The sequence below is a fragment of the Rhododendron vialii genome, chromosome 6a (assembly GCF_030253575.1).
Source record: "Rhododendron vialii isolate Sample 1 chromosome 6a, ASM3025357v1".
Classification (NCBI taxonomy): Eukaryota; Viridiplantae; Streptophyta; class Magnoliopsida; order Ericales; family Ericaceae; genus Rhododendron; species Rhododendron vialii.
In genome coordinates, this window is record NC_080562.1 from 22,431,391 (window position 1) to 22,458,667 (window position 27,277).

The 27,277-nt window shown below is 37.9% G+C and overlaps 1 protein-coding gene, 2 long non-coding RNA genes and 1 pseudogene across 12 annotated transcripts; 3 read left to right on the forward strand and 1 right to left on the reverse strand.

Annotated features, from left to right (window-relative positions):
* The first annotated feature begins 2,285 nt into the window (after positions 1–2,285).
* LOC131330207 (uncharacterized) lies at positions 2,286–4,274 on the forward strand. 4 transcript variants are annotated; one of them, XR_009201022.1, is made up of 4 exons: positions 2,286–2,783; positions 3,754–3,840; positions 3,944–4,030; positions 4,141–4,274. It is a non-coding gene; the product is annotated as an uncharacterized LOC131330207 (long non-coding RNA). The 4 variants fall into 4 exon arrangements; XR_009201023.1 differs by having other exon boundaries at positions 2,286–2,749; XR_009201020.1 differs by having other exon boundaries at positions 3,754–4,030.
* Positions 4,275–4,443: 169 nt separating this feature from the next.
* LOC131330205 (general transcription and DNA repair factor IIH subunit TFB1-1-like) lies at positions 4,444–12,640 on the forward strand. Of its 7 annotated transcripts, XR_009201017.1 has the most exons (13): positions 6,971–7,084; positions 7,177–7,257; positions 7,413–7,588; positions 7,737–7,823; positions 8,002–8,067; positions 8,397–8,520; positions 9,875–9,954; positions 10,057–10,143; positions 10,222–10,417; positions 10,532–10,645; positions 11,062–11,109; positions 11,351–11,404; positions 12,463–12,640. XR_009201017.1 is itself a non-coding variant. In XM_058363700.1 (6 exons), the coding sequence occupies exons 1-5, from the start codon at positions 4,498–4,500 to the stop codon at positions 9,928–9,930; spliced, it is 393 nt and encodes a 130-aa protein (XP_058219683.1). In that variant the 5' UTR covers positions 4,444–4,497; the 3' UTR covers positions 9,931–9,954; positions 10,057–10,212. The 7 variants fall into 7 exon arrangements, 1 of the variants encoding a protein (XP_058219683.1); XR_009201015.1 differs by lacking the exon at positions 11,062–11,109; XR_009201014.1 differs by lacking the exons at positions 11,062–11,109; positions 11,351–11,404.
* Positions 6,895–7,817, reverse strand: LOC131330208 (uncharacterized). Its single transcript, XR_009201024.1, has 4 exons — positions 7,660–7,817; positions 7,343–7,627; positions 7,091–7,297; positions 6,895–7,020 (listed from the first exon to the last, which is right to left on the reverse strand). It is a non-coding gene; the product is annotated as an uncharacterized LOC131330208 (long non-coding RNA).
* Positions 12,641–18,135: 5,495 nt separating the features above from the next.
* LOC131330209 (calmodulin-binding transcription activator 3-like) lies at positions 18,136–20,962 on the forward strand (annotated as a pseudogene).
* The last annotated feature ends 6,315 nt before the right edge of the window (positions 20,963–27,277 follow it).

Here is a 27,277-nt window from a genome sequence, read left to right on the forward strand (position 1 = left end):
TTTGACCCAGTTGCTTAAAAAGGATGCTTTTAGTTGGACAGAAGAAGCTGAAATTGCTTTCAAACAACTCAAAGTTGCCATGACAACAGCTCCAGTTCTGGGTTTACCAAATTACTCTAAGCCTTTCCTATTGGAGTGTGATGCTTCTGGAAAAGGGGTGGGGGCTGTCCTAATGCAGGAGGGGAGACCTATAGCTTATTTTAGCAAGGCTTTATCACCCAAGACTTCGGGCATGTCTACCTATGAAAAGGAACTATTAGCAGTAGTTTTGTCAGTCAACAAATGGAGACATTATTTGTTGGGAAGAAGATTTACTATCAAAACTGATCACCAAAGCCTCAAATTTCTGTTGGAACAACGGATCACTACTTCTATGCAGCAAAAATGGCTGTCCAAGTTGATGGGTTTTGATTATGAGATTGCTTACAAATCTGGCAATACCAACCTAGCAGCAGATGCTCTGTCCAGAATACCAGAAGATCAAGTGCCAACTGGGCAGCAAAGGGGTATAGCAGCCATGACTGTGGTATTGTGTAATTGGGTCAAGGAGTTACAGGCAAGCTGGGTGCAGGATCAAGATTTACAGCAATTGATTGTTGATTTGCAACAAGATCCTGTCAGTCACCCTTCCTTCACTTGGCAACATCAGATGTTATACTATAAGTCTAGGCTGGTGGTGGGTAATGACTCTCAGTTCAGACATAAACTCATCAAGGAACACCATGCTGGTCCTGTTGGTGGTCATTTTGGAGGTGAAAGAACCTATCAAAGGTTAAAGCAAGCATTTTTTTGGAAAGGTATGAAACAGGCTGTTCTGCAGTTTGTGGCAAGGTGTGATGTCTGTCAGAGGCACAAATATGAAACTATAGCCTCTCCAGGTTTGCTCCAACCTTTACCCATTCCTGAGAGACTGTGGAGTGACATTTCTATGGACTTTGTGGAGGAACTGCCCAGTTCTGGTAGTAAATCTGTTATCTTTGTGGTGGTCGATAGATTGAGCAAGTATGCTCATTTCATACCCCTCACTCATCCTTATACTGCTACTACTGTAGCCCAGGCATTCTTGGATAATGTTTTCAAACTTCATGGTATGCCCCATTCTATAGTATCTGACAGAGATACAATATTCACCAGTACCTTCTGGAAGGAATTGTTCAGGTTGCAAGGGACTACATTGTGTATGAGCACTGCTTATCACCCACAGTCTGATGGTCAGACTGAAGTGGTCAATAGGTGTGTGGAAAACTATTTGAGGTGTCTTACCAGTGATAGGCCCACTGCTTGGGTTAAATGGCTTCCTCTTGCAGAATGGTGGTATAACACTACGTTCCATGTGTCTACTGGTGTTACTCCTTATGAGGCTTTGTATGGTCAACCTCTTCCTAATTTGATGTATTATGCTCCTGGTGGCACTGCAGTGGCAGCAACAGAAGTTTTGCTCAAGGATAGAACTACTATTCTAAAATTGTTGAAGGAACATTTGGTTATTGCTCAGCATTGAATGAAGCAACTGGCTGACACTCATAGGACAGGGAGGATTTTTGAGGTGGGAGACTGGATTTATTTGAAGTTGCAACCCTTCAAGCAAGTCACTGTGGCTTTTAGAAGGAATGCTAAGTTGGCACCTAAGTACTTTGGCCCCTACCAAATTGTGCAGAAGCTTGGACCAGTGGCTTACAAGTTGGAGCTCCCTACAAATTCCAAAATACATCCAGTATTCCATGTTTCACTTCTTAAGAAGAAAGTTGGTGATGGTGTAGTGACTCAAACTGAGCTGCCCTTGACAGGGGAGGATGGCCAACTGCAGCTTGAACCACTGGTTGTTCTGGATAAAAAGCTCATTAATCGCAACAACCGACCTCACACACTGGTTTTGGTACACTGGACAAACTCCATTTCGGAAGATGCTACGTGGGAGGACTGGTACACTTTGCAGCAAAGGTTTCCTCATTTCCAACCTTGAGGACAAGGTTGATCTTAAGGAGGGAGTAATGATAGGAATATAAGGACTCAATTGTACTTTTGTTAGTCAAAGGGGGTGCTTGTGTAATTCTTGTAACAGATCTGTAGCTGAATTGTTACGAGTATTGTTACGAGTGGAGGGGGATATAAGGTGTAAGGAGGGAGAGAGTTAGGGCGTGGATTCTGTAACTCATTTCTTCTTCTCTTTTTTCTCTCTCTGCAATTCTTTTCTCGTCTCATCTGTAATTGACATTTGCTCTTAATAATAAAACCCAAAGCTTAGTTCTTGAATCATTTTTCTGTTCCAAAGCCTATCATCGACCGCGCCTACTCGGAGGATGAAATTTGGAATCGCGAGGTTTGGTGGAGTCTTTGTTTGAATCAAACTTTGAGGGTGAAATTAGGGTTTTATGTATTTCGGTTCAGTCGAAGAAATTAGGGTTTTGATGGTTGGTTTTCGTCGGTTGATTGGTTTCTGCCCAATAGTCCCACACTCCCACTTCTCCTCAATTATCAGCATGTATCCCCATCCCCTTTCCCTTCTCTCTCTAACCGTCTGCCATTCATATCCACTTCCTTCCTCCAATCCTTCTTCCACCGCTGCCCATCGTGCACCCTTGCCGATAACCACCAGCGCCACCCTATTTCACCCCTGCAACTCTCCGGCCATCGTCACTTCTATATGTAAGATCTTTGTCTACAACTTCTTCTCCGCCAATGCCTACCACATCCTACCCTCATTCTCGATATTTTCTAATATTTGCTAAGTAGTTTTTTCTCCTTGCAGGTATGATGAACCTATTTCGTAGTAATTCTATAAGGTAATGGACTTACCTTTATTCTTTCTCTTGAAATACAGTAACTTTAGTCAGTTCGGGTAGCTTGGTTGTGGGTGTTTTTTGTGGCCCGATAATAAATTGTACACAAAAAATGTATGTGAGACTTTATTGGTTCCATGACCACCTACCTATTTTACAAAAAACTCCAATTTTTAAGTTCAAGGTTGACTTAAAAAACGTAATGCTTCACTGCCTTCAACCTGTTTGATGGAATGCTTCACTAAAGTAAGATCCATGTATAGTTTAACAGAAGGATTGAGTTTTAACATTACTGGCAGTACCTTTATAAGACTGCAATTATTTGGGATGCCATGGGGAGGGCATGGTTTTTTTTTTTTGTTAGATTTGTTTCCTCCTCTGATTATGGGATCATAAAAAAAAAAAAATGATTGTTCCTTCATTGACTGACAAGGTATTTAAGTTTAAGAAAGATTAGTTGGATTAATATGGTACGAAGTGGGATGTGTTTGCTTGAATTTGGACAAGCTCAAATTAACAAACAATTCTATTTGTAGGAATGTGTCCCACTTGAATTTCCTCCTCTGTGGTTATGCTTGATTGTAATTTCTATGGTGGGTATTATGTTTGTTAATTGGCTATGCTACGGTTTGCACATAAAGTTTCAAATTTCATACGTCCTTATTATTTGATTTGATTTTTATTTTATAGGTTTTTACATTTCGTTTAGATTTGTCACTCGGTCTCCCGACTTGGTCATCCCAATTAGCAATTTATCACAAGCTTTGTTATATTGATTCACTTCATTTGTTTCTTTGTTATTGGATTATGTTTTTCAGATTCCCAATGTTTGTTATTGCATTCTGTTTTTCAGATTCCCAATGTTTGTTATTGCATTCTGTTTTTTAGTTTCCAATGTTTGTTATTGCGTTCTGTTTTTTAGTTTCCAATGTTTGTAACATGAACTATTTGTAACTGGAGCTGTTTGTAACAGGTTATCAAATGTGAAATGTCTATCACATGCTACATGTCCTTTTCATTCGATGCTCTTCTACTTCGAAAGGCAATTTATGTTTATTAGGTTTTATCACTCTGACTATTTGTTTAAGTTTCTATTTTTTCATGCATTGAGTTTTGTTTTGAAGGGTTTATTATTCTCTTATGAGATTTTCGGATTTTCGCAGATTATTTGTTTGATTTTGGAAGAAGAATATTAAGTGGGGCTCCAAATTGGGCCAGCAATCAAACCCAAAGACAATGATCTTCTAATGGTACTGTTTATTTTTTGCCGTCTTTCAGTAAAATTACTTTCTTTGTTATGGTTTTTTTGATGGTGGAAGCATTAGCGCTTAAAACTTCCTCTTTCCTTCAATAATTGTAGGCTTACACTAATCAATTGGAGCAATTCCAGTTGAGGGGAAAAAAGTAGTAGTTGTCTTGGAAAGAAATGTGATTGGGTTAAACACCTAACTTATCTTGCGATTCCTTGAATTGAAATGTGATTCTTTTTACTTCCCATTAGTTTTGTTAATTACAAAGCCACGACTTGGATGTAGTATCCCACTATTTTCTATTGTAGTGTTTATACTCATATGTAACCAATTAACACCGTCTCCCCATCCAAATTGGTCAAATTCCAACCAAACAAACCTCCGACGATGGCCTAACTTGCTGATTTTATTTACACAAGGTCGAAGATTGTCTTCACATTTATTAACCGCATCTCCCCTGATTTGAGATGGAGCCAGCCACCGTCATCGGCGCCACCATCCCCGGCACCCCTCCGGATGGAAGTGAAGTGATTTTGAATGTCAGTAGTTTTGTACTTCTTCCTCTCTAATTCTCACTCGCACACCTCTGACTTCAACATCTCATGAAGCAATTGAAACATAGTCGTACCTTCTAGCTATCACAGCCTTCGTTTCACAAGGCCACATAACCCGGTTGAATGTTTGATTCTGTTAAATTCAGTTAGGATTTTCATCTTTTCATGTTTTCTATTAGATTATATTTTGATGAATTTTCAAAGTTTGCTCCCCATTTCTACTTGCATTCTATGTGTTTCATAAAATGTGAGAGACTCATATGGATAGCCCCATGTTGCCAGATGATTTCACACTCCCTATAGAGCTATGCCATTCCACCATGAAAGTATATGAGGACTTGAAAGACTGGCTGGTTTTATGTCAATTCATTATCTTCTTGTTATTGTGTGTATCTTTGGCTTTGTTGTAGTTATTGTTCATTCTCCTTTACAGAGTTTTGTTCAAGGATGATTCCTGTGATACTCTGAGTATTGAGTTTATTCTGACTATTTCTACTGTAATTTGTCATTTGAAATTAACTCTAGCTGGTGGGATTAAATCATCGAGGATTGGCGGTGGAAGACACATTATTTGATGAGGTATACTTCTTTTCCAAATTCTTGATGTGTTTTGTTTAATCCTTAAAACTTGATCATAGACATTGAATGCCTTTATCTTTTCTTTAATTTCTGTATGCGCTTACATGAACTGGTGTCTTACAGTCTTAGTTCTAATGTGATGAGAATTCTCTATGTGAGTTTGAAAGTACATGATGATCAAAATAGTCAGGATTCTTGGAGTTTTTTTTCCCTATTTTGATTTGACAAGTGTTTCTCTATCTTAGTTTATCTATTTCTAACTTTAAAGTCCAACATAAGTAGCAAGTGTGGCATGCCAAAGGGCTTGACATCTTTCCTTCATTTGTACTAATAGACCAACTCTCAAAATACTATTGTGATTTAATTAGGTCCTTCTGTTTTGGTTTGATTATAAATGAGACTAATCATTCCAATTCAGCCAAGCCTAAGTTACTAAAAAAATGAAAAGACAAAAAAGAAGTTACTCAAAGTCTTAATGTGTTCCATAATATGGTTATCTTTGAACTCTATGATGATGCACTTCAGATAAATTGAATTGTAAAAGGAAAAAAGCCAAATACAAGAATGATTAGTTTTCGGGTACATCCCCTCATAGCCATGCTAAAATACCATTGGAACTTATACTTTGAGTCCAAATTAGGTGATGAATTATGCTTATATTGAGGGTGTTATTCAGGGTGTCATTGGATATAGCCTATTTAGCATAATTGAGCATTGTGAATTGGTAAAAAGTTGTATTTATTGTTTAGCTGGTTTAGTGAGTTGCAAAAGCTTCAAAAAGTATCTTAGCCGTGCTTTGAAATTAAATGCAACTCTGTTGCAATAAGATGCATCTATTTATGGGGTTGCATCTTCTTTCTAATAGAAAGTAAAATAATAATTCGATTCCTTAAGAAAACTAGTATGCTATGCATGTGCTTCTTGGATTGGATCATAGTCCAAGATTTGGTGATGAATATTGCTTCTGGCATGAATTTAAATTCCATTTTCATGTTGGTTGTTCCATGTACACTTCATGGAGGACGGTAAATTTACCCACTCTCCAACTCTAGGTAGGAGGTCAAAGTTTAATTAAGTTAAAAAATCACATCGACAAATGGTTTTTGTGATTTTATGCAACCCAAAAGATTAGGACCATGAATGCACAACTAAAATAAGAGAGGCAAAAACACTTCAGAGCTAGTCAAATAGAAAAAGTAAGAGAGGCATAATTAATGAACGCATATGGGTAACGTACTTCCGAGTAGAAGTGTACACGCATAAATACGTTGACCGGCATATGTTCATTAGTTGTTTTAGAGCCATGAATTTGGATTCATTACACAGCTCAAAGATGTTCAGGTAATAATTTGTTGCGTGTGTCCTTTTCGAGTATTTGGTTTAAGTTTCCTACTTTTTCTATTTGATCAGCACTGAAGTGTTTATGCCTCTCCCATAGTTGTGCATTCATGGCCCCTAATTTTTTGAGTTCCCAGGCATCACTTCTGGAGTGTTCATAAAGCTTTGCATCTTTCATTTAGTTTTCCATAGCTGGTGGAAATCACCAGCTAAAGTGGCCCCAATGCATTTCTTTCATTAGGCTCATTAATGAGTATTCTGAGTGTGAATTCATTATGCAAGTGTTAGCTTCCGACAATTACAAGAAAGTTGGATCTCAAACCTCTATCCCGGCCCCATAACACTATGTGTGTCCAGTATTTATTTGTGTATGTTGATTGTTCGAGCCGTGCCGCGCTAGTTATAACCTATATGTGGCTCTGATATTTGCTCTAGCAAGAATTTTCTTCTCTTTCTTCACCCTCTCTAACAGTTTTTCCCTTTGACAAAATTGGAAGATCAGAACAACATTTGCAGCAACTTTTTGATCGTGCATTGATAGCAATTGAAATCAATGAATGGAGTATTCAACTAAACAAAGAAGGTATACTTCAACTAATGACTTCTCCTTCGTCGTCGCTCTTGGTTTAAACTAGATCACATATGGCTAATTCATTAGGGTAATATTTCCTGTAGTAGAACAAGAAAATTGAGGGAGCGATAGCATAAAAGAATTCGAAGAATACCACCCAAGTATTAGAGGATCCAACGCATGAGGTATTTGCCTATTTTTCGAGCTTTATATTCGATTCTTCCTCTTTTCATCACTAAGGTATAAGTAAACCCTTGAATATGTTGGCACATTGTCTTTGCATATACTTCAGGAAAAAAGTTCAACTTTTTCCCGCTATTTGCGAATTTGATTTGTGAAGGGAAATGAAAATGGTAGTGTATTGATTTCTCAGAAGAAGAGGAAGTGGAGTGATGGGTATTACACCGTACCCATAAGGAGCTTCGATTAGAAACACAGTGGCGTAGGCAACTGTGGCCTCGTGGGTTCTTGTCACGACAGAGTGTCGTATTTCGATGGTGAAGAAAGCCCAAGAAGGTCCTATTGACAAGCCCATCTCTCTCTCTCTCTCTCTCTCTCTCTCTCTCTCTCTCTCTCTCCATATATACACATATATGTTGGTTGAGTTAGTAGATTTGGTTTCTAGGACTTTTTAGATTTGATTTATGCATTATTTTTTGTGTAGTGTTCTCTTTACAATTTTGAAAACCGTGGGTGTTAGTTACAATGCTTAAAGCATGATGATGCATGGGCAAGTGAAGCTTGACACAAGGTGCACTATTTCGGAAATGAGAAATTTCCTTCATTTTAGGACCTTTAGGTCAAATTATGTTTTTTTAGAGGATTTACCTTCACTAAATATTTTTTTCCTTTGGTTATTCGGTTTATATTCTTCTTTTTCTGTTTTAGCAAAATAAATTTACCCCATTCATGTGGTATCTCTTCTGCAGATTAGACGAGTTGATACAACTTTAGACATGGAAGCTGATGATGGGGATGATTACATTCATCTTCCGGTACTTTGGGTGATGCCTATATTTTACTGTTTTTGTGCTAAGACCTGGTGAATAACTCTGCAAGAAGAGGATTTTTTATTCACCTTTTCCTACTGCACCATCTTCCAGTTTGTGGTGGACGATTTTATATTTATTTCCCTTTTGTGTTGATGAGTTTTAACTGATGATAAATTACAAATTACTTGGTTGCCGCATCAAATCGATGATGTTCAGGACTGATCGATAATAGAAACAAAACTATATTAGTTCGTGATATGGCTTTATTTGAATTTATCAATCTGATTATGTTTGTCACTCTGTTACATCTGATTATGTTTGTCCAAGTGTAGGATCACGGAATGTCTCGCGTTGGCAGCGATAGTGCTACTGACTCACAGTATGAAGAATACACAAGGTCTTTTTCACAAGTCTTTAATTGCCATGGTGCAGTTGTCCTTGAAGGAAGATCCATAGGTAAGGTTTCCGGTTGAGACTTCTTCTGTTTCATTGAAAATATTACCCGAGGGAGTTTTGTCAAAATGTATCTGTGGCCAACCGTTTATTGGCTTGAGTATCATGATGGTGGAGGGGTAGGGTTTAAGTCGTAGCCTGGACATGGATTCACCAAAGGGGTTCAAGTAATACTTGATTCCACCTTTTATTGATTGTACGACTGTTATAGCATTGGGTTACTCCACGACCAAACTGATGATGCTTTCTCATGGTAGGAGGGAGATTGGCATGTAGGAACCAAGTATTAGCTGCTTTCTCTACTATGTTTAGTTGTACGTTATTTGCTAAAGTTGACTGCATGTGATCTTTTTCCTAGAGTAGAATTTTCCAATAGTTGAATTGTCTGTTGTGTGATGTTTGGCATTTGAACTTCTGTTTTTGCGTTCTTTTTTTGTATCTTTATTTTTGAGGTGTGCATCAATTGTAGGGATGGCAATGGGGATCGGGGCCGGAGGATACTATCTCCATCCCCGATCCCCAAACCACTTTCCCGTCACCATCCCCGACCCAATCCCCAACGAGGATTTGTTTCTTCTCTCCATCCCGCCGCAAACGGGGAACAGGGAATCCCCACGGGGATTCGGGGATCCAAAGTTAACTTAAAAAAAAATCACAAATTTCAAACAACATAAAATTCCAAGAAATTCCTTCTGCCAAGTTTCAAATAACAACCTCCATTAAGGCGCCGCTAATAATGTCAATAATAACAAAACAGGAAAATAACAGATTTCAAACAAAGTCCATTGAGGCGCCATTAATAACAAAAAAAAAACAACAGATTTCAAACAACAATGCCATAATAACAGCAGCAGCAACAAGAGAAGGGGAGAACGTAGCATCATGAAACAGATTTGTCATTTGTCCCATATTTCCAAACAGAAACAACGGCAACAGCATGTAATAGGTTAAAATACAGCCCTTCCCATCATACAATGGGGACTTGGGGACGAGGCGGGGCCGGATACACAATGGGGAACGGGTACGGGTAGGGTTCGGGGCGGGGATATGTCTATCCCCCGCCTTCAACCCGTCCCGAATTTGAAAAAAAAATCCCCATACCCTACCCAATCCTCGAATGGATATCCAAAATTTTCCTCCGTTCGGGGCGGGGATCGGATCGGGGGCGGTCGGATCGGACAAAATTGCCATCCCTAATCAATTGTGTTTTCTCTTTTATTTCGGTGTTTGCAAGCATATATGCAACATCAGTTCGGAGAACACTATTTGTTCAATAAAGTTGCATTATAGGAGTTGTACTTTATAATGCTTTTCCTTTTTTTTCTTTTCAAGTTATGTTTTGTCAATTCTAATACAGATGTGGAATTGGGAGACACAAGGTCCGTGCCTGAGGCTCTTGCGAGGTCAAAATAGGGTTTGCACAGTTTACTTTTCCTGGTATAATTCTTTTGATCTCTTTTTTATTCTTCGAGTTTCGATACTAACCTTTGAGTTTCTCTGCAGTTAACTAATGGAGCGTCTGATGGAATGGTAAACCAGAAACGCTTGGAGAGGATTTCTCAGCTGGCTAAAATTGAAGATCTTCAAGCATCTCGTGACCTTCCATTGGCACCTCTCTTCATTAAAGTATGTTCTCTTCAAATAAAAAGAGGAACTGCTTTAGTTTTGGTGAGGTATAGTTTCTAGGTTTGTCTCTTGGACCAGGATCCTTGAGAATACTTTCATTCTCAGCAAGCTAATGCAATAAAAACTTTGGGGGACATACTTGCTGGAACAAGATAAAACAAATACAGCCTCAACACCAGTGAAACTTATGGTTTTCTAAGGGATCGGATATCTGAGGTTAAAATCACCGGATTAAATGATCCCATAGTTACTTAAACCTGACGTTGCTTTTAAGGTATAGAGAGTTTTTGTCGCAAATTTATCACCATACTTTTATCTGCCAGCTGCCATATGCAGAGGTGACGGACCTATGATTGTCAATGAAGCAACTTTTTGTTGAACGATGCAGGTTTTCGATGGATTGACCCAAAATATTAAAAGCACCAAGGATCAGCTTGGGAAGAATCTGTAGGAGAGTGTTTTGGACAGGTTGCCAAAAATCATTGAAGAGGAACTCTTACATGTGAGTTGGCACCAATTTTTGTATATTATAATATAACTTCTCGGTTTACTTTGGGGACTAGAATTTCCAATAGTAGGTGGGAAAGGTATAGGTTGCGTTTGACATAGATTTCAAGAATAGTTTTCTATTTCAGATCTACAGATAATAGAACTGAAACTTCTTTTGCTCACAGATTTGAAATTGTTTTCATGAAGCTTACATTAATAAAAAAAACTCTTTCAGAATTGAGAATACTAAGTTACAAAGTGTTGCCTCGTTCTCAAATTTTCAGTTCTTGAAAATCGGACAGGCCCATAGGTTTTGCATCAGATGCTATTCGTTTATCTTGTTTTGGATTTCCGATACTCCTTTATACTTTATTGAGATGAACTTTTCTTACTTTTCACCATTGGACGTCCATTGAGGAATTACTCAAGCATTTCTGGTTATCATATCCAATTACAACCTCATATCTTTATGTTAAGGTAAAGGCTATAGTTCCTTTTAGTTGGATTTATTTTTGCTTTTCTTCTATCAAGGTTAAAGTCGATTATGTTATGCGATCTTTGTATATTTTCAAATCATGGCAACATTACTTGAACTATAGGAATTTTTATTTGTATTCTTAACCTAGGTTTGACCATCATCGATTTCGGCAAATCTTGTCATATTTAGTAGTTCAAACTTCCATTTCGATATTCTTACTGATAACTTCGATGTTTGTAGAAGGCTAGTGCTGATGGAAGCCAATCAAAGATGCTTTTCCTCTGCTTAAAAAAGGTGTTTCTTAATCAACTGCCATAGCCATTCATAATCAACTGCCATAGCCATTCATAATCAACAGCTAAAAAAGGTGTTGGTGAACTGCTCAAATTTTGAGATAAAGCTTAATCATTTGGAATGTTCTATAAATTGCTCGATGCTACTTAGGTGGAAGAGGGGCACCTAGCGCCTAGGGCCGACTACTTGGCGCTTGGAGATTAGCAATGTTCTAAAAATCGCTAGGCGCTAGTCGGGAGGAAAAGGGGTGCCTAGCGCCAAGTCGGCGCCTAATCTCGGTGTTGGACCACCGCTTAGCGCCTAGGTGGGGACTAATAGGCCTAGGCGGCCGACTTTTAGAATACTAGAGATTAGTTGGTTTTCTATTTTTTATTATGTGTCATTTATATATTTTGTTAGCGGAATTAGGGATTTGACATGTGTTATGGATATAAATATTTTGTTTGAAGAACACGTAATATTGTTACACATATTATCCTAGATGCTTTTAGAAAATCACCGCCTATTTCGTTGTTTTCTCCATCTGTGGTGAGAGTGCTGATTCAAGAATAGTTTGGGGCTTCAGTTGGAAGATCACAACGGTAGCGCTAGATTTGGTCCCGCTTTGCTTGATGTGGCTAATTTGAAGAGAGTGGAATAGTAGATATTTAGATGGGGTGGAGAGGACTATGTTTAGCCTTAAGAGTCTTTTTCTTAGTTTGCATAGTTGGGAGTTAAGGGTGTGTAGTCCGATCCTTGACCTATTCCTTGGTATGATCATATTTTTTTGGGGAGTGTAGAGTACATGGTTTTTTTTTCCTTTGATTGGTTTTAGGCTATTGATGTAGTGGGCCTTTTTATCGTTGGCCTTCTATAAATTTGTAGGTTATAAAAAAAGCAAAAAATGTCTATAGTTAGAGACCGGAGAAATTTACTTGTGTTTTTCTTCAGGAGGCATAAGAGATGTGTTCATCGATACCAATTTGACTGGGACTTAAGGCTTGATTTCCTTTGGTTAGGCACAGGAGAGGTGTCTGCTGCATTTCGTCTGTTCGAATGTAAGCTTCTTATTGTGGCAGGTATATTCTAAGTCATCCTTAAGGATGTGATGTCTGCCATCATCTCTCTTTGTTTCTCTGTGTAGTTAGTCATGACAAACTTCGTCCAGGTATGCTTGTAAGTCGTAATTATTGAACTATAATCTATTTTCTTGCTTTCTAACTGATCTCGTTTTCTTTTCCCTTAGGTTCAAATAGGATGGAGTCATTTTCCATTCTTGCGAGAATGATTAAGCAATTCTATTGTTACTAATTTTAATGGGGGTCGATCATTCTGATCATTCATTTCAAATTGTGTTTCTGGTTTGTAGGGAGAGAGCAGATCGTCCCTTCCGCTGCCTTGATTGTCAGTATAGGAGAGAACTTGTTCGGAATATTTGACAAATGTAGAGCAAATTTGTCCCTGTTTTGTGGAAGACAAAATAAGCAAGCTCAGGAAATTGATTGAAGATAAAGCTAGATGGTCAAGGTAGAGGTTGTCCCTTTTCATGACTATTACTTACAAGTTGACCAGGTCATTTTAGACATACATTATGAATTTAGTTGTTATGGCTGTAAAAGTTTGACATTCTTCTCTCTCTTTTTAAGGGGTTAAATCAATCAAGAGTTGTTTGTTTTCACCTTGAAAACTGTTTAAGTGGAGTGACACCATATAGTTTTGGCTTTAAATTAAATGTTTGTTGCTTGTAGTCTAGATCTCTAGAAACCTGAATTTTTCTAGCCTATTTTTCTTACTACTGGTTAATTTATGCTTTATCCTTTGGTTTCATCTATGATCTGGTTCATAACATTTTTAGTCAATATATTTTACTTCCAAAATAACAGATTATTCACCTACATAAAGCAAAGGATAGTCACGTTTCATGTGTGGTTAGCTGCAGATCACCTATTAAGTTATTCACCATCATTGCAATTATTTAAGCCGTAGAAACGATTAATTATGTCGAGCATAGTGGTGGACTAGGGGGAGGTTAAGAGTAGGAGGAGATAGTGGTTGTTGCCCGTGGATGGAAGGTTAATGTAGATTTGATAAAGTTGGATTTAGGTTTATGTGGATGATGTGGGTATGTTCAGACAATTATTAGGTATAGAGAGAAAACAAATAAATAAATTGAAAAGTTAATGGGTGTAGCAGAAACACAGGACTTGAAAGGACTTGTTTGGGTTCAAGTAGAATCATCTTGTTTCATTAGTTCCGAGGAAGTAATGTCAAAAAATACGATAGTACAAAAGATGGTGTGAAATACTATGGAAACTGTTATTAAGGTGGTATGCATTCTTGTGAAATCAAGTTTTGAGTCTTCATTGCAATAACAATTTTTAGCTTTTCCTATAATTTTCAAGTTGTTAAAGCCAATCTGTGTTACCAGCTTTGTCATATTATGCATCCATTATGCGGTTAACTTCAGTTTTAGCTATTTTATGACATTGCTAAACCTTGCGAGTTATATGGGAAGTATACGTGGAAGATAGACAATTTTGTCAAATTAACAAGAGAGAACTTTGCAGTAATACATTGGAGGTTGGCGGCTATAAATGGTATGTAGAACCTTCATTTGATTTGTGTTCTTTCCGATAGCAACATTTTTAATCTAATTGTTTAGTTCTAGATTCATGTTGATGCACACTTGACATGAGCATGTATGAGCCTCTTGGGTTGATTTGAACCTTCTATGGTTTGAAGTTGTTAGCCTATGGATTGGTCTAATTTATAAATGACATGATTATATAATTTCCTTATTGTACTGGTTGAGAAAGGGATATATATTTTCGAGGTGTTGATTTAAACCTTAGATTCTACATAGGGATGAAGTTTACTAGAAAAATAATTTAGCAATTGGTTTCATGTAACTCGTACAAGTTAAACCTCATGTGCTGTGAGTGTGATAACTGCCTTACATTCGAGGTGTTGATTTAAACCTTAGATTCTACATAGGGATGAAGTTTACTAGAAAAATAATTTAGCAATTGGTTTCATGTAACTCGTACAAGTTAAACCTCATGTGCTGTGAGTGTGATAACTGCCTTACATTTGGGATATCTGGTAAGTCTGTTAGTACTGTTATGTCCTTTGAAATGATTAGTTAAAATCAAACCTTGTCATACTAGTTTGTGGATGCTTCATCCTTGACATTTACTTGTTGGACCGTTTTTCCACTTTTCCACCATTTCTCCTAAAACCAGTTTGTGGATACTTCATCCTTGACATTTACTTATCAGACCGCTTTTCCACATTTCTCCTAAAATCAATTGGTGTTAGGGAGGGCTTTAATTAAGTCTTTTAAGGCATTTGACATCGCACCCACAAGTTTGTTTTTAGAGCGGTCGCAGGGGGTGGCATTGTGTAACCAAATTCATGGGGGCACTCCGGGCCCAACAATCCCTCCCTCACGATGACGCTCCCTCGACTTGAACTCATGACTTTCAGGCTCTGATACCACTTATTGGACCGCTTTTCCACCATTTCTCCTAAAATCAATTGGTGTCAGGGAGGGCTTTAATTAAGTTTTTTATGGCATCGGACATCACACCTATAAGTCTATTTTTAGAGTGGTTGCAGGGAGTGGCATTGTGTAACTAAATCCATGGGGGCATTCTGGGCCCAACAATCTCAATTAAGCAGTTATCTATGACTGTTAGTTGGGTAGCTAGGGGTATGTTTAAAAGGTCTAGGGTGGAGGCATGGGGACCATATTTCTCGTTTACCATTTATAATTATAGTAGGGGGGGTTATCCGTGTGATCCTAGAGGGTTATAGTTGATGGTGATTGATTGACTTTGATGCTAGAATCTTGATTGGGGGCTGGGGTGATGGTTTAGTGGCTCCCATTTTTATTTGTTAAGAGGGTTGAGATTACATAGACTTTTGTTGATTTGTTTTGACGTGGTGTTTGGTCTTATGATCAATTTAACAAAGGTCTTGCTAAACATTGCCACTAGGGGATGGATAATCAATACACTTGTAATAAAAGAACCAAGGATGGCAAGCCAAGCCGTGTGTTGAATTTACGTTATTACCCTTTGAAGTGTTTGTTGCTGTTTGGTCCTTGCTTGTGTGGAGCTGGGGTTAGTTATGATATTTTGCCTTTGTTGGTTCCAGGAAAAATGACAGAAAATTTGGTGAAAGCAGTTCTCTATCTATTGCTTGGAAGAGCTTCAAACTGTCTGGGTGAAATTTCTGGCGTGTTTTCCATTGCTTCGTCGGCAAGGCGGAAGTACAGTTCAAAAAGACGCTCGATTATTGCTCCATTTATATGTTCATAAGGCTGTGCGAGCTGGGGTGAGTAATTTCTAGGGTTTCAATCGTTAGTATCAGGTGTGTTTTTTATTCTCGATTTCTTCCAATAGCTGATCGATTAACCTTTGTTCGGTTGTTCCCTACTGAATGTCCGAGCTTTCATCCAATTCTTACCTCATTCAGGTTTGATTAGTTCTTTTCAATCTGTTTGTGATGATTATTTTGAGGTATTTTTTGGGATTTTCGGAATTCGATGTGTTGTTTGTGTGGCTTTTTTGTGCTTGACTTAAACCCTTGGTATTGATTTAGTAAATTTCTATTTTGATTGTTGTTTCATGACAATGGTAGTTCAAGTCCCTTTTGTGCATTGGATTTGTTTGAAACGTCGAAGCCATCTAGCTTCGAATGGAGTCTTTTACTATGTGAAAATTGTTGGTGGATCGAGAACAATTGCTGCTGTGTTGACTCATAGAGCCACTGGACACCTCTTCTACAGACCATTTAGCAACTTGCTGCATGATTATGGTGAAATTATTTTGTCTCCGCAGCTATGAGTGGATTAAAGTTATGAAGCGATGGAAGCTTCTTATGGCCTCCCCCACCTGCAATCTTACATTGGCTGTTGGTTTGAAATTTTTAGTTATGTGTTCTTAATTATTTCTTTATTTGAATTAACAATTTGCAAGGGCAGAATATTATGGGAAAAGCATATCTGATCAGTTTTCAACCTGATGCAGCTGTTGGCCCTCATTTTTGCACGTTGAAATTTTTTCAATAATATATTATATATAGATCAACCATTGTCATATTTCAATATAAATTGACCTTATAATTTTATTGCAAACCAAAAATCTAATCCTGTCTTAAATGTATGCTGATACTTTTACCAGCATGAATACAGCAGCGACAGCGAACACAGTTGACACCTTTATCCCATTTCACAACTAATCATGCTACATACGAGCATGGCAGTACAAGTAGTAGCACAACCATCATAGAGATGAACAAAGCTTCCAAAATTTTGTGGACGGTAGACTGAAATTAATTGTTTTATGAATTATTTTATTTAAGAATCTCTTATTTCTAGATAAAATGCCTGTGATGTTTCTGTAAACTTAGGTTTCTTATTCACAATTCATGAAATACTAGAGGCCGGGGCACATGCAAGTCGCATTTTGAGCATTACCGATGAAGGATCAATGGAGGTTCCAGATAAGGATGCCCCCCCCCCCCCGGTCCCCCAATCTTGAAAGACACCTATATTCATGATTAATGAATTGTTTATGAGAAAAAGCTGATTCTTCAATGTAAAACGGTAAATTGTAGGACCATGAACAACTGTAAGTTGACATCCACATACTTCAATACAAGCATAGTACCCACGCTATCCACAGCAAAAATGCAGTGGTGTTTACCCCTCACAGAGTACAGTGAATTAGTCAAATTTTGTACTGGGATGCCATTCAGCATACTCTCAGTCATTTAGCATCCAAATGCAGTGGTTTTGAGCACAAATTTTGTTGTGCATTTGGTGTTTACCTCACTAAGAGATACATACGGGGAGGAAAGTGGATCCATTGATAATGATGCAATTCAGCACAAAATGGCATCATTATCTCCAGAATTCCTGTACTTTTATCTCCAAATCATCTTACTACTGCTTTTGGATGGGATGTGGTCCTGCTTATAACTGTTTAATTAAGAAGTCTGTTATCTAAACCCGGTCAGATGTGCTAAGCTCTGATTTTTCCAGATTATTGGGTTTTCTTTGTTTACAAATCTTAAAAGATCTTTTGTATGTCTCCAATGACCTTATGTCTTCTTATTTTGGTTTCAAAATTAAACTCTTTTTAACGAAGATGCAGATGCAATATGTTAGCTTTATCGGTAGTTTAATCTATTTGCTTTGTAAAATGATCTTCATATATAGCCCACGTGTGCAGAAGATGGAAGTGCGCTGATATTGGAATTATAGTGCAATTCAACAGTAGAGGGAAAAGCTGAACCTTCTCCTTTGAAATTGCCTCATCTTGATGGCCTTCTAAAACAAGAGCTAAGGAAGCTTGATAGCTTTGACAAATGGATGAGCAAAGAATTAGGAAATGTAAATGAATCACATGTGCAATCCAGCTCTGGAAACTACTGGGAAACTGTTGAAGCTTATGATGGAGTAGATGATTCCAACATTTCCCCCCAGGCAGACTAAGACCCCTATATGCTAGGTCCCTCTCTGTTGCAGGATCAACTCTTTAGCATGATTGATTTCTCACCAAACTAGGCATATACAGGCTTTGAAATTAAGGTATTTTGTGCTATACTGTAATTTTGATGGTGATTTCAATGGGGTTATTGACTGTCCCACCTTTTCAGTACCAATAACAATAAAATGAATGATCAAAGGATGTTGTATCGGTAAGTACTGTAATTGTTTCTTTTGGTCTTGTCACGTTGTTGATGCTCAGGTCTTGATTACGGGAAGATTTCTAATGAGTAAGCATGATGTGGAGAATTGTAAGGGGTCATGCATGTTTGGAGAAGTAGAAGTTTCAGTTGAGATAATAGCAGATGGCGTGCTTCGTTGCCATACTCCATTACACAAGGCTAGGAGGGTACTTTTCTACGTAACGTGTTCCAATAGGTTAGCATGTAGTGAAGTGTGAGAGTTTGAGTACAGAGTTAATAACAATGTTCAAGATGGGGATATTTTGGATTATATATTGTGGCAGTACGAATGAAATTCTTTTTTGTATGCGATTTGGAAAATTGTTATCCCTGTACTTTGCGAGTCCCCGAATTTACACTGTTGAGAATTCTCATCTGAGTAGTAAAACCAGTTCTCTACTAAAAGAGGATAGCAATGAGTGGGAGCAAAAGTTATTGCCTACCTCAGAATAAGAATTCTCTCCAGAGAAAGTAAAGGAGCAGATGCTACAAAAGCTGTTGAAGGAGAAGTTACATGTATGGCTCCTTCAAAAGGTTGTTGAAGGAGGAAAAAACCTAAGTGTATTGTATGAGGAGGGCCAAGGTGTGCTACATTTTGCTGCAGCATTTGGTTACGATTGGGTTAATACCTCCCACACTAGCTTGTGGTGTTAGTGTCTACTTCCATGATGTGAATGGGTGGACAGCACTCCATTGGGTAGCATCATGTGGCAAGTAAGAACCTTGATTTTTTTATTGTTTATTTGTGTTAAGGAAGCAGGGTAATGTACACATAAATTGAATTGGGTCTCTAAGCCTGCCCTCTTTGATGCCATTTGGGGGCATGGTTCCGCAGCAAAATAGGTATAAGGGAGTCACTGTTTCAGTGTTATTTTGAGAGCAGCCACTTTGTGCATATTGCCGAAGGTTAGGTCTGTCTCCAATCCTCCCACGCCCATACCCCCAATGATTGGGGACTACATGGGTTCTGTTGTTGTTGTATAACCATCTTGCCAATATGCTCCCTCTGTTTTTTTGGCCGCTGTGGCCTTTAATTGGATCAACGAGCAATGTAATTATGGAACTCTTAAACTTTTTCCACCAATTAAAGGATCTTAAAAAGTACGAGTGGACAAGTTTCAAATTCATTGTGCCTTTGATTGGATCAACATATGATCTACTTCAGTGAATAGTGTTTTCGAAATGTGTTCCACCAAACGAAAGATCTCAGTTAGTTCCAAATCAGGAATGAAAGAGAAAATATGGACGAACATTTGAGATATCCGGAGTAGTTAATATGCAAAAACAAAGTAGGCCGGGGTGAGTATATGTTTCTTTACCGTACGCATCTTGAGTTCCTTTGCTGGGACACGGGAATTTATAGAAAATATGAGTGATAGTAAATCTCATTGAATACCTTTCTCAACATTTAATTTGCTTTTTTGGGAAATCCTTCCTTTGCATTTCTTCTTATTTTTGGGGTAGTAATGTTCTTCCTATTTTTTGTTGATATTAGGGAGAGAACAGTTGGTTTCCTTATGTCCCTAGATGCCGCTCCTGGTGCATTGATAGATTCAAACCCTATTTATCCCTCTGGATGAACAGCAGCAGATCTAGCTTCCAGCAATGGGCATAAAGGGATTATCGGTTATTTGGCAGAATTTGCCTTGAGCTCTCACCTTACAACACTTCAGTTGAAAGATACCATAGAGGGTGAGGCCGTTGAAATTTCTGGCCTCAAAGCTATACAAATAGTTTCAGAACAAAGGGCTACTCCAACCAGTGGTGGGGACATGGCACGTGGGTCACTGAAGGACTCATTAGCTGCTGTTTGTAATGCTACTCAAGCTGCTGCTCGCATTCATCAAGTCTTCAGAGTGCAGTCATTCCAAAGAAAACAGCTCAAAGAGTACGATGAAAATAAATTAGGAATGTCAGATGAGCGTGCTCTTTCACTTGTTGTTGTCTGGACTAGCAGGCTTGGACATGATGAGCCTGTGCATGCTTTCGCAACACAGATACAAAATAAATTCCGGAGTTATAAGGGAAGGAAAGACTTTTTAACACTACGACAGCAAGTGTGAAAATTTAGGTGTGGAATTGTTGTCTTGCTTCTAACAAAGTTATGGCTCTTTTGAAGGACCAAAACTGTATTTTGGTACTTTTTTTGGTTAGCTAGGAAAAGGAAACTGTTTGGAAACATTTTGAAAATGTAGCCAGAACATAATTATATGTCAGAAAAATTGAGGGAGTGTTGGATACTTCGTTGTTGGATATTTCTAATAGGTGTCCAAACTACTCTATGTATCGGTATGTTTCATAGAATTTCAACATGTTCCATGCATTTCAGTATGTGTCAATGGAAGCATTGCAAATTCAGGATTCGTTGTATGCTTTCTTTTAGTCTCCTATGAAACAGAAATATATTGGCCATTTCAATGTCAATGAGATGATTCTGTTCCTTGGCTCTTTCCAATTGCTTATTCTTGTTCTTCCTTACAAATCCTTCTCCTAAGTTTGCTTTGTTTTCTTGAAATGTATTTTGTGCTTTTATAGTGGACAGGCACATGTGAGAGGACACTAGGTGAGGAAGAATTATAGGAAGATAACCTGGTCCGTTGGAATTGTAGAGAAGGTAATTTTGCGATGGAGACGGAAAGGGAGTGGTTTGTGGAAATAAGAAGCACTTGTTTAGGGATCTTGCAAGCAAGATACATCCTTGACTGAGGATGACTATAATTTCTTGAAAGAAGGCAGAAAGCAAACAGAAGAACGGTTGCAAAAATCCCTTGCTAGGGTGAAGTCCATGGTTCAGTTTCCAGAAGCAAGGGATCAATACCGTAGGCTGCTAAATGTTGTCACGGAGATGAAGGGAACTAAGGTACCTCTACTTCGATACGCTATATGCCACTTTTCCCAAATTACTTTTGTTACCTTAATCTCTTTGCACCTTCGTGAACAATTTATGCTGATAGAACTTGATTTCTGTGGCTGGTGTCACACGTCTCTAGCATTTTACGTGAACGAGTGATGTATATGATTGATCAGTTGGTGTTCAAAGTAGGATGCGAAGAATAGTGCCTTCCGATTGTTTGAAAAAAAATCTTTAATGATAAGAATGCAGTCAGCTAACGTTAATTGATTGTTCGATGTTGATGGGACTCTTACAGCTCCCCGGAAGGTGCCATTTTCTCCCCCTATTCTTGTTATTTTTCCCATGTTTAACTTTGTTTAGGCCAAAAAGCTATTTTTTCATACATGAATGTGGCTTACTTTTGGTATCCTGACCAACTTCAATTTGGATGTTTATTTCATTGAAATGTAGATCCATTCAGATGATGTTTGAGACTAAGCTTGTCAATTTCCATAACAAGATGCCATTAAGTTCACTAGTTTTCATGCTTGATTCTATGACAATTAGTTGTAGAAAGGTTCTCGTGGCTCTACATTTTTGTTCCTTGTAACATGGTCAAGTGGCCAATTTAGCAAGACCACGCTTGTGTGTGACCAATTGAACTTGCCATGGTTATTTGATTAGCTTAGTCTGTAATGAATCACTATAGAGACTGTTTGTTGAATTTCTCTTATTCACATTTGCTTGGCCACGTGTCAGGTAGTTACTCCAGATATGTTGAATTTCATGCAGGAAATTTGGAAGGTGTTCACTAGAGGCCTTTTTAATTTTTTTTCCATCTTTTCTATTCAATGTGCCATGGTTTTTTCCATATGATGGTTCCTTCCCACAAAGGCTTTACAGCTTGGTTTCACTACAAGTTGTTATTTCAAGCCTTTTTTAGCCTAATGAACTTCAAGTTTGTAGAAAGTATTTAAACAAAGTTGTAGAGAATCGAATTACCTATTCAACGCACTTTGAATTGAGTGAAACGGACGTCAGAAGAGAAAGTTATGCCTGAAATACAAAAAGTTGTATAAGAGGAAAAACAAGACGTCTTGGAGGACGTCCAGACCTGAGGTTCAATGCCGAAAATAGCGTGTAAACAACATTTTGATCATCTATTTTCAAGGTGTATATGGAGTCTTGTACACAAGTTTCGGATGTGAGACATGCTTATATCATCATCTAGAGAATTTTTTAATCAAAAGCTCGATTTTCAGGTTGATGGTCAATTCCAAACTAGGATTCTCGAAATTTTTGCTATTGGAGATGTAGCAGCATTCCCCCTAAAGGTATGCCTTTGTCAATTGATTGCTTTTCTTCCCTTTCTCTTTTAAGATTGGAAAAGCAAAAATGCAACTTGTGTTTGGTTCCTTCTAAGCAAATGTATGACTGCATTGCAAGGGTCGAAGGTTTGTGACGTTGAGGCAATAGGATGTGACCCAACAGAACATGAGCATTACTTAATTATTTAGAGCTCGAACTTCATTCTTCCTTCTTCTTCTTTTTTCGTTGAAGCCCTCTCATTGGATGTTCTGGAAACCTTCCGGAATTGAAGGTCAGTTTGGTGTAAATTTTCACTTATTTTCTTCCTTCGCAATGTAGTGTCAAAGGGATCACCCCAACGCGTGTCATACTTGTGCTCTGTTGTATACAACTTTTTTGGCTCTAAAATTTTAGTTGTCATTGTGACGGTAGAAAAGGAAATAGTTTTGTTTTTTGTCATTTTTATTTTGGATGGTCTAATAAGATTTGTTGAGCATGATCCCCTTTGTCGATGATATGTGTGGTTCTATGAGGTTATTGTTGTGATTTTATTTGCCTTAGTCATAATTTCAAGTTTAGGTGGGTAAGCTTCTTTAATTGCTTGAAATAGTTTTAACACTTTTAACTTTGTTGGACAACTATGATTCCAAGTTTGCTATATAATACTATCAGATAGTGATGACTGAGAAAGGCATTCGGTATAATTATCTATGGTTATATTATGTACTACTACATAGCTATTGACGTTCTTATTATCTACAACTAGATAGCTATTCCACACTAGACATTGCATTTAACTAGAGAATCCGAGGCATTATGTTTAAACTTGAGATGCAAGATTTGTTTCATGCCCTGCCAAGAGTTCATTTAGTGATTCACTTTTATCAGCTCCTAATGGAATTATTGGACATTTGATTGAATGGAATCTCCTTTGTTGAATTAGCTCACCAAAAATATTTGCATTTTTTTCCGTTCTTAAATGTTGAATTTCCTTCTAGGGTCCACTCTGATTATCTGACTTCGGATGTGAACTCACTGCTTGTAAAGCTATCTTTTGTTTTTAGGCTGTGGACTTTATTATTTTCCATGGACCAAATTGCCTTGTTCTCTCAGAAAAAGTGAGGAGAGAATTCTTATCAACAATTCAGGAAGCTGCCAACTTGGGCTTACCTAATCCTGCGGAGAGAAGATTTGTTGCCCAACTAGCAACAAAATTGCATCAAATCTACGGTGAGGCATTTTGATTTTTTCATCTATTCAGTCCACAAGTTCACCTCTTTTCATCATCAACCAAAATAAAAGCTATCAATCAAAAAAGAAAGTTAAATCTACCAACCATCTCTTTCTCAAAAACTCTCTCTCAATCGTTCCCAAATCAAGATTTTTTTTTTGGTGTGGAAACGAAGGAGACGATTCTATGAACTCCGTTGCGTTGCCGGCAATATGGATGTCGACGCTAGTACTGGGTTTCTCTCTCTCGTCGGCTCGAAAAGGTATTTTCCTCCGTCCCTTGAAGTCATTATTCTTCTGTACTTGATCTCTCCATAGTGAGTACGTTGATATGGATGTATGTAGTAATCGTTGTAGGATCACCAATTTCTAGGGTTTCGAAGTAGCCATGCCTTGAAATAAATAAAAAAAAACGATAGCGGAATAGAAGAATGAGGAATTGTGAAATTGGTTCTTGTTATACACCTTGCTTAGGTTATGGGTGAATCTTGGAGGAAGGAGGAATATTTGAACTGGGTACACACACGGTGAAAAGTTGGCTATTGCTTTTGGACTCCTAAGCTTGTCTAATGCACTACCCATACGTGTAATTAAGAATCTTCGCATCTGTAATGATTGTCATAATTTGTTTCGAAATCTCAAACCGGGCCATTATAGTACGGGATGCATATCGCTTTCGTTACTTCGAAGGTGGTGTCTGTTCATGCAAAGATTTATGCTAATTGAAACGATCTGATTGTGGAGAAAATTGAAACTATTTTAGGGGTCCAAGACTCAGAAACACATCTAAGCCTCCAAGGACAACTATAACCTCTCTCTGGATACATATCCGATGGTATGTGGAATTTTCTTTTGCCTCCACTTAATTCATTTACTTATTGATTGTGCTTTTATGTATGTGTATCCCCCTATTAGTAACTGACTTCAAAAAAGGCAATCAAGAGCGCACAAAAAAAAAAAAGATTGAAAAGATTAATCTTTCTCGAGATGCCGAAACTGAGTCATAGTATAGACATTAAATATGTCTTTCTTGAACTTGCTAATGCACTTCTCAAGCAATAGAAATCAAGCACATCTTTCATGATAACAGAGAAAAAAAATGGGGGGTAGGGTGGCCCTGGCCGCTCTCAATTGTTGAGTAATCATATTATTACACTCATCAGTTAAAGGGTTCTCCCAAACTAAAACGAATGGCCACTCAAGGTAGTGAGAGACATTTTTATTACCTCTATGTTATCATGGGAAACAAGCAGGAGTCTGGAAGTACTGATATTCAAGGTGTTGACCTAACCATGCTTGCTATGGAGGAACTGCATCTTTATTCAATTTTGTCAACTGGGTGGAAAGTAGTTCATGGGGTGGATGCTATAGACTTGTGGTGTGTAAAGTCACAGACTTTGCAGTATAATGCAATTATTTCCATAGATGCAATCATTCCATTGAATTGGATCATTAATTTTTGTGTTTGTAATTATCTTAGATCTCCCCATCCTTGGGTTGTAATCTTCTTTTTTCATGCTTGGGGTTTCGTTAGCAGGTCTATGCAGAAGGACCGCTTGACCTACTGAGGATGCAACAGCTATTGGTAGGCTTATAGGGCCTGATTCACCTATAGCATTTGAAGCAAAATCAGGGGAAGCCATATGTCTCATTTCTTTTTGAAACAGTAAAAATATGATTCATTAACTCATTATTAATGTTTTACCTCATTTTCATTGAACTGGTCATGGTAAGCATTTCTTTTTTCGTATCTCTTAGTTGCATGCAAGGTTATAAATCTCAATTGTCCACACAATCACAGATGGTTGCATGAATGGAAGTTTGCAAGGATCATCGGGAAGGAAGCCTGACCTCTAAAACTATACAGGTGAAAAAGCATTGGTGGCCATATTGTAGAAAGTAAATCAGTGACTCTTTTTCACAAGTTTCCTGTGTGCTTGTTCTCTGGATGTTCTGTTAATAGCGGTAGCTGACGACAACTATTCTATGGGGAACTTCAGAATTGATTCTAGTGTAATTTATCTTATCGAGCATGGTTCTTTTTATATTATAATTGCTTTGTTTTGATAGATGCAATTGTCCAGAAGGAATGGCACATAGCACCCATGCGCGCACACATCAGTATACACTTCTTTCCAAGTCCCTTGACACTTGCCTTCCCCTCAGCCAGTCTGTCAGTCACTTTCTAAACTTGCAGTCCAGGCCTATCTCATACGTGGAGCAGTGCAAGACACATTCCCAACTACACCAGTTTACTTTCTATACTTGATTTTAGTCAACTGCCCGTTATTAGTTATTGATGTTAGCATGGTTCACGTTGAGATCCCAGATCATTTGCATATCGGTAAGCTTTTTCTTCCATATGTTTAATTGCTTTTAGTTCATTTGCAATCATGGGTGTTGTTTAAAATGTGATTTATTAGGGACTTTCAGTTCCATTTCATCTCTTCTAGAAGTTTGGTTTCTCAAATCCTATTCAACTTGCGTGATTCCTTATTCGGCAACACATTCTGTATAGATTAGCCACTTATTCTAAGTTGCAAGCCCCAGTGTTTCACATTGAGGTTAACTCTCATAGTCCCCTTCAACAACCTTGTTGTGACTTTCCTTCTCTGAGAAATGATGTTTTTAAGGCAAGAAAGATTCATCAAGAACCACAGGTTTACTGTAGATCAACAGAACAGGCGAAGGATTTGGGAAATACAGTAAATTAGTGGATTTCTCGTTAACCAAGGCTGGTATTCTTATGTTGCTGCACACAATTTGAGGTGCTATGACACTCTGATCTTTCACTCTTGATTGGTAGCTTAGGCTGAGTGTCTTGGTTTTTGATGACGCTAGACGTGAACGCACATATACTAAGGACATCAAGTCTCTTTTGGGTGTACTAGCTATTGGACTTCCTTGTACCTTTTTGAAAACTTCACTCAAATATGTGGAAGCTTTTTGTCGTGCTACTTACTTAGGATTAGCCAATATCGGTTTCTTCTTCCAATACTTCAAGTGGCAAAAGAGTGAAACGAGGATCCAAAAGAATGGCTTTTTGTATGTATATGTAGATGATTTGGTTCAATTTGGATGTTATCAATGAACAATGGAATACTTGACTTTTGGTATGTAAAGCACATGATCTATAACAGTTTGAACTCAACTGTGAATTTATATGATGGAATAGTTCATGTGCAGTCATATAAATAGATTACATTAGGATTGATTTGTGTTTCAAGAAGCTCTTGTTATTTCTCTACTGTCATCACTAAAAAAACCAATAACACTTCCCGACTAACAATTAATCCAATGAACACACGGAAACGTTACACTAGTATAATTTATATATTTGGCTGCTGAGGTATGTTTATAATTTCTTTTTTGGATTCTCAAGTTTGGCTACATGGTTAGTGTCTGCTACCTGAACAGGACCTGCTGCTTAGTCTTTTGGTGTTTCCAAATTGGTCTGGAGAGCTCCATAACTCATTTGTGTCCAAGCTTGAAGGATTGGCAAGATCAATTGAAGGTACAAAAACAAAACTTCATTTATAGTGGTATGATGGATTTGATCTTGCTAATTAATAACGTTTGTGTAGTGATTCTGTGAGCAAGAAATAGGACCTTGACTAAGAATTGCTGAATTAGAAAAATTTGATTGCTTGATCTTTCAAAAATTTGAGCCAGCATTTTAAGTGTGACCAATTTGGTTTATTCGTGTTACAATTACAGAACGGAAGAACTATAGGGTGTAATAGTAGTACAAGGCTATTTTGGACTCAAAATCTATGGGTGAGACT

Bases quoted from the DNA above. Each gene is read 5' to 3' on its own strand.
- LOC131330205 (XM_058363700.1), top strand. From the start codon at position 4,498: ATGGAGCCAGCCACCGTCATCGGCGCCACCATCCCCGGCACCCCTCCG. The intron at 4,582-5,109 runs GTACTTCTTCCT...AATTAACTCTAG, and splicing joins TTTTGAATGTCAGTAGTTTT to CTGGTGGGATTAAATCATCG. The intron at 8,077-8,396 runs GTGATGCCTATA...GTCCAAGTGTAG, and splicing joins TTCATCTTCCGGTACTTTGG to GATCACGGAATGTCTCGCGT.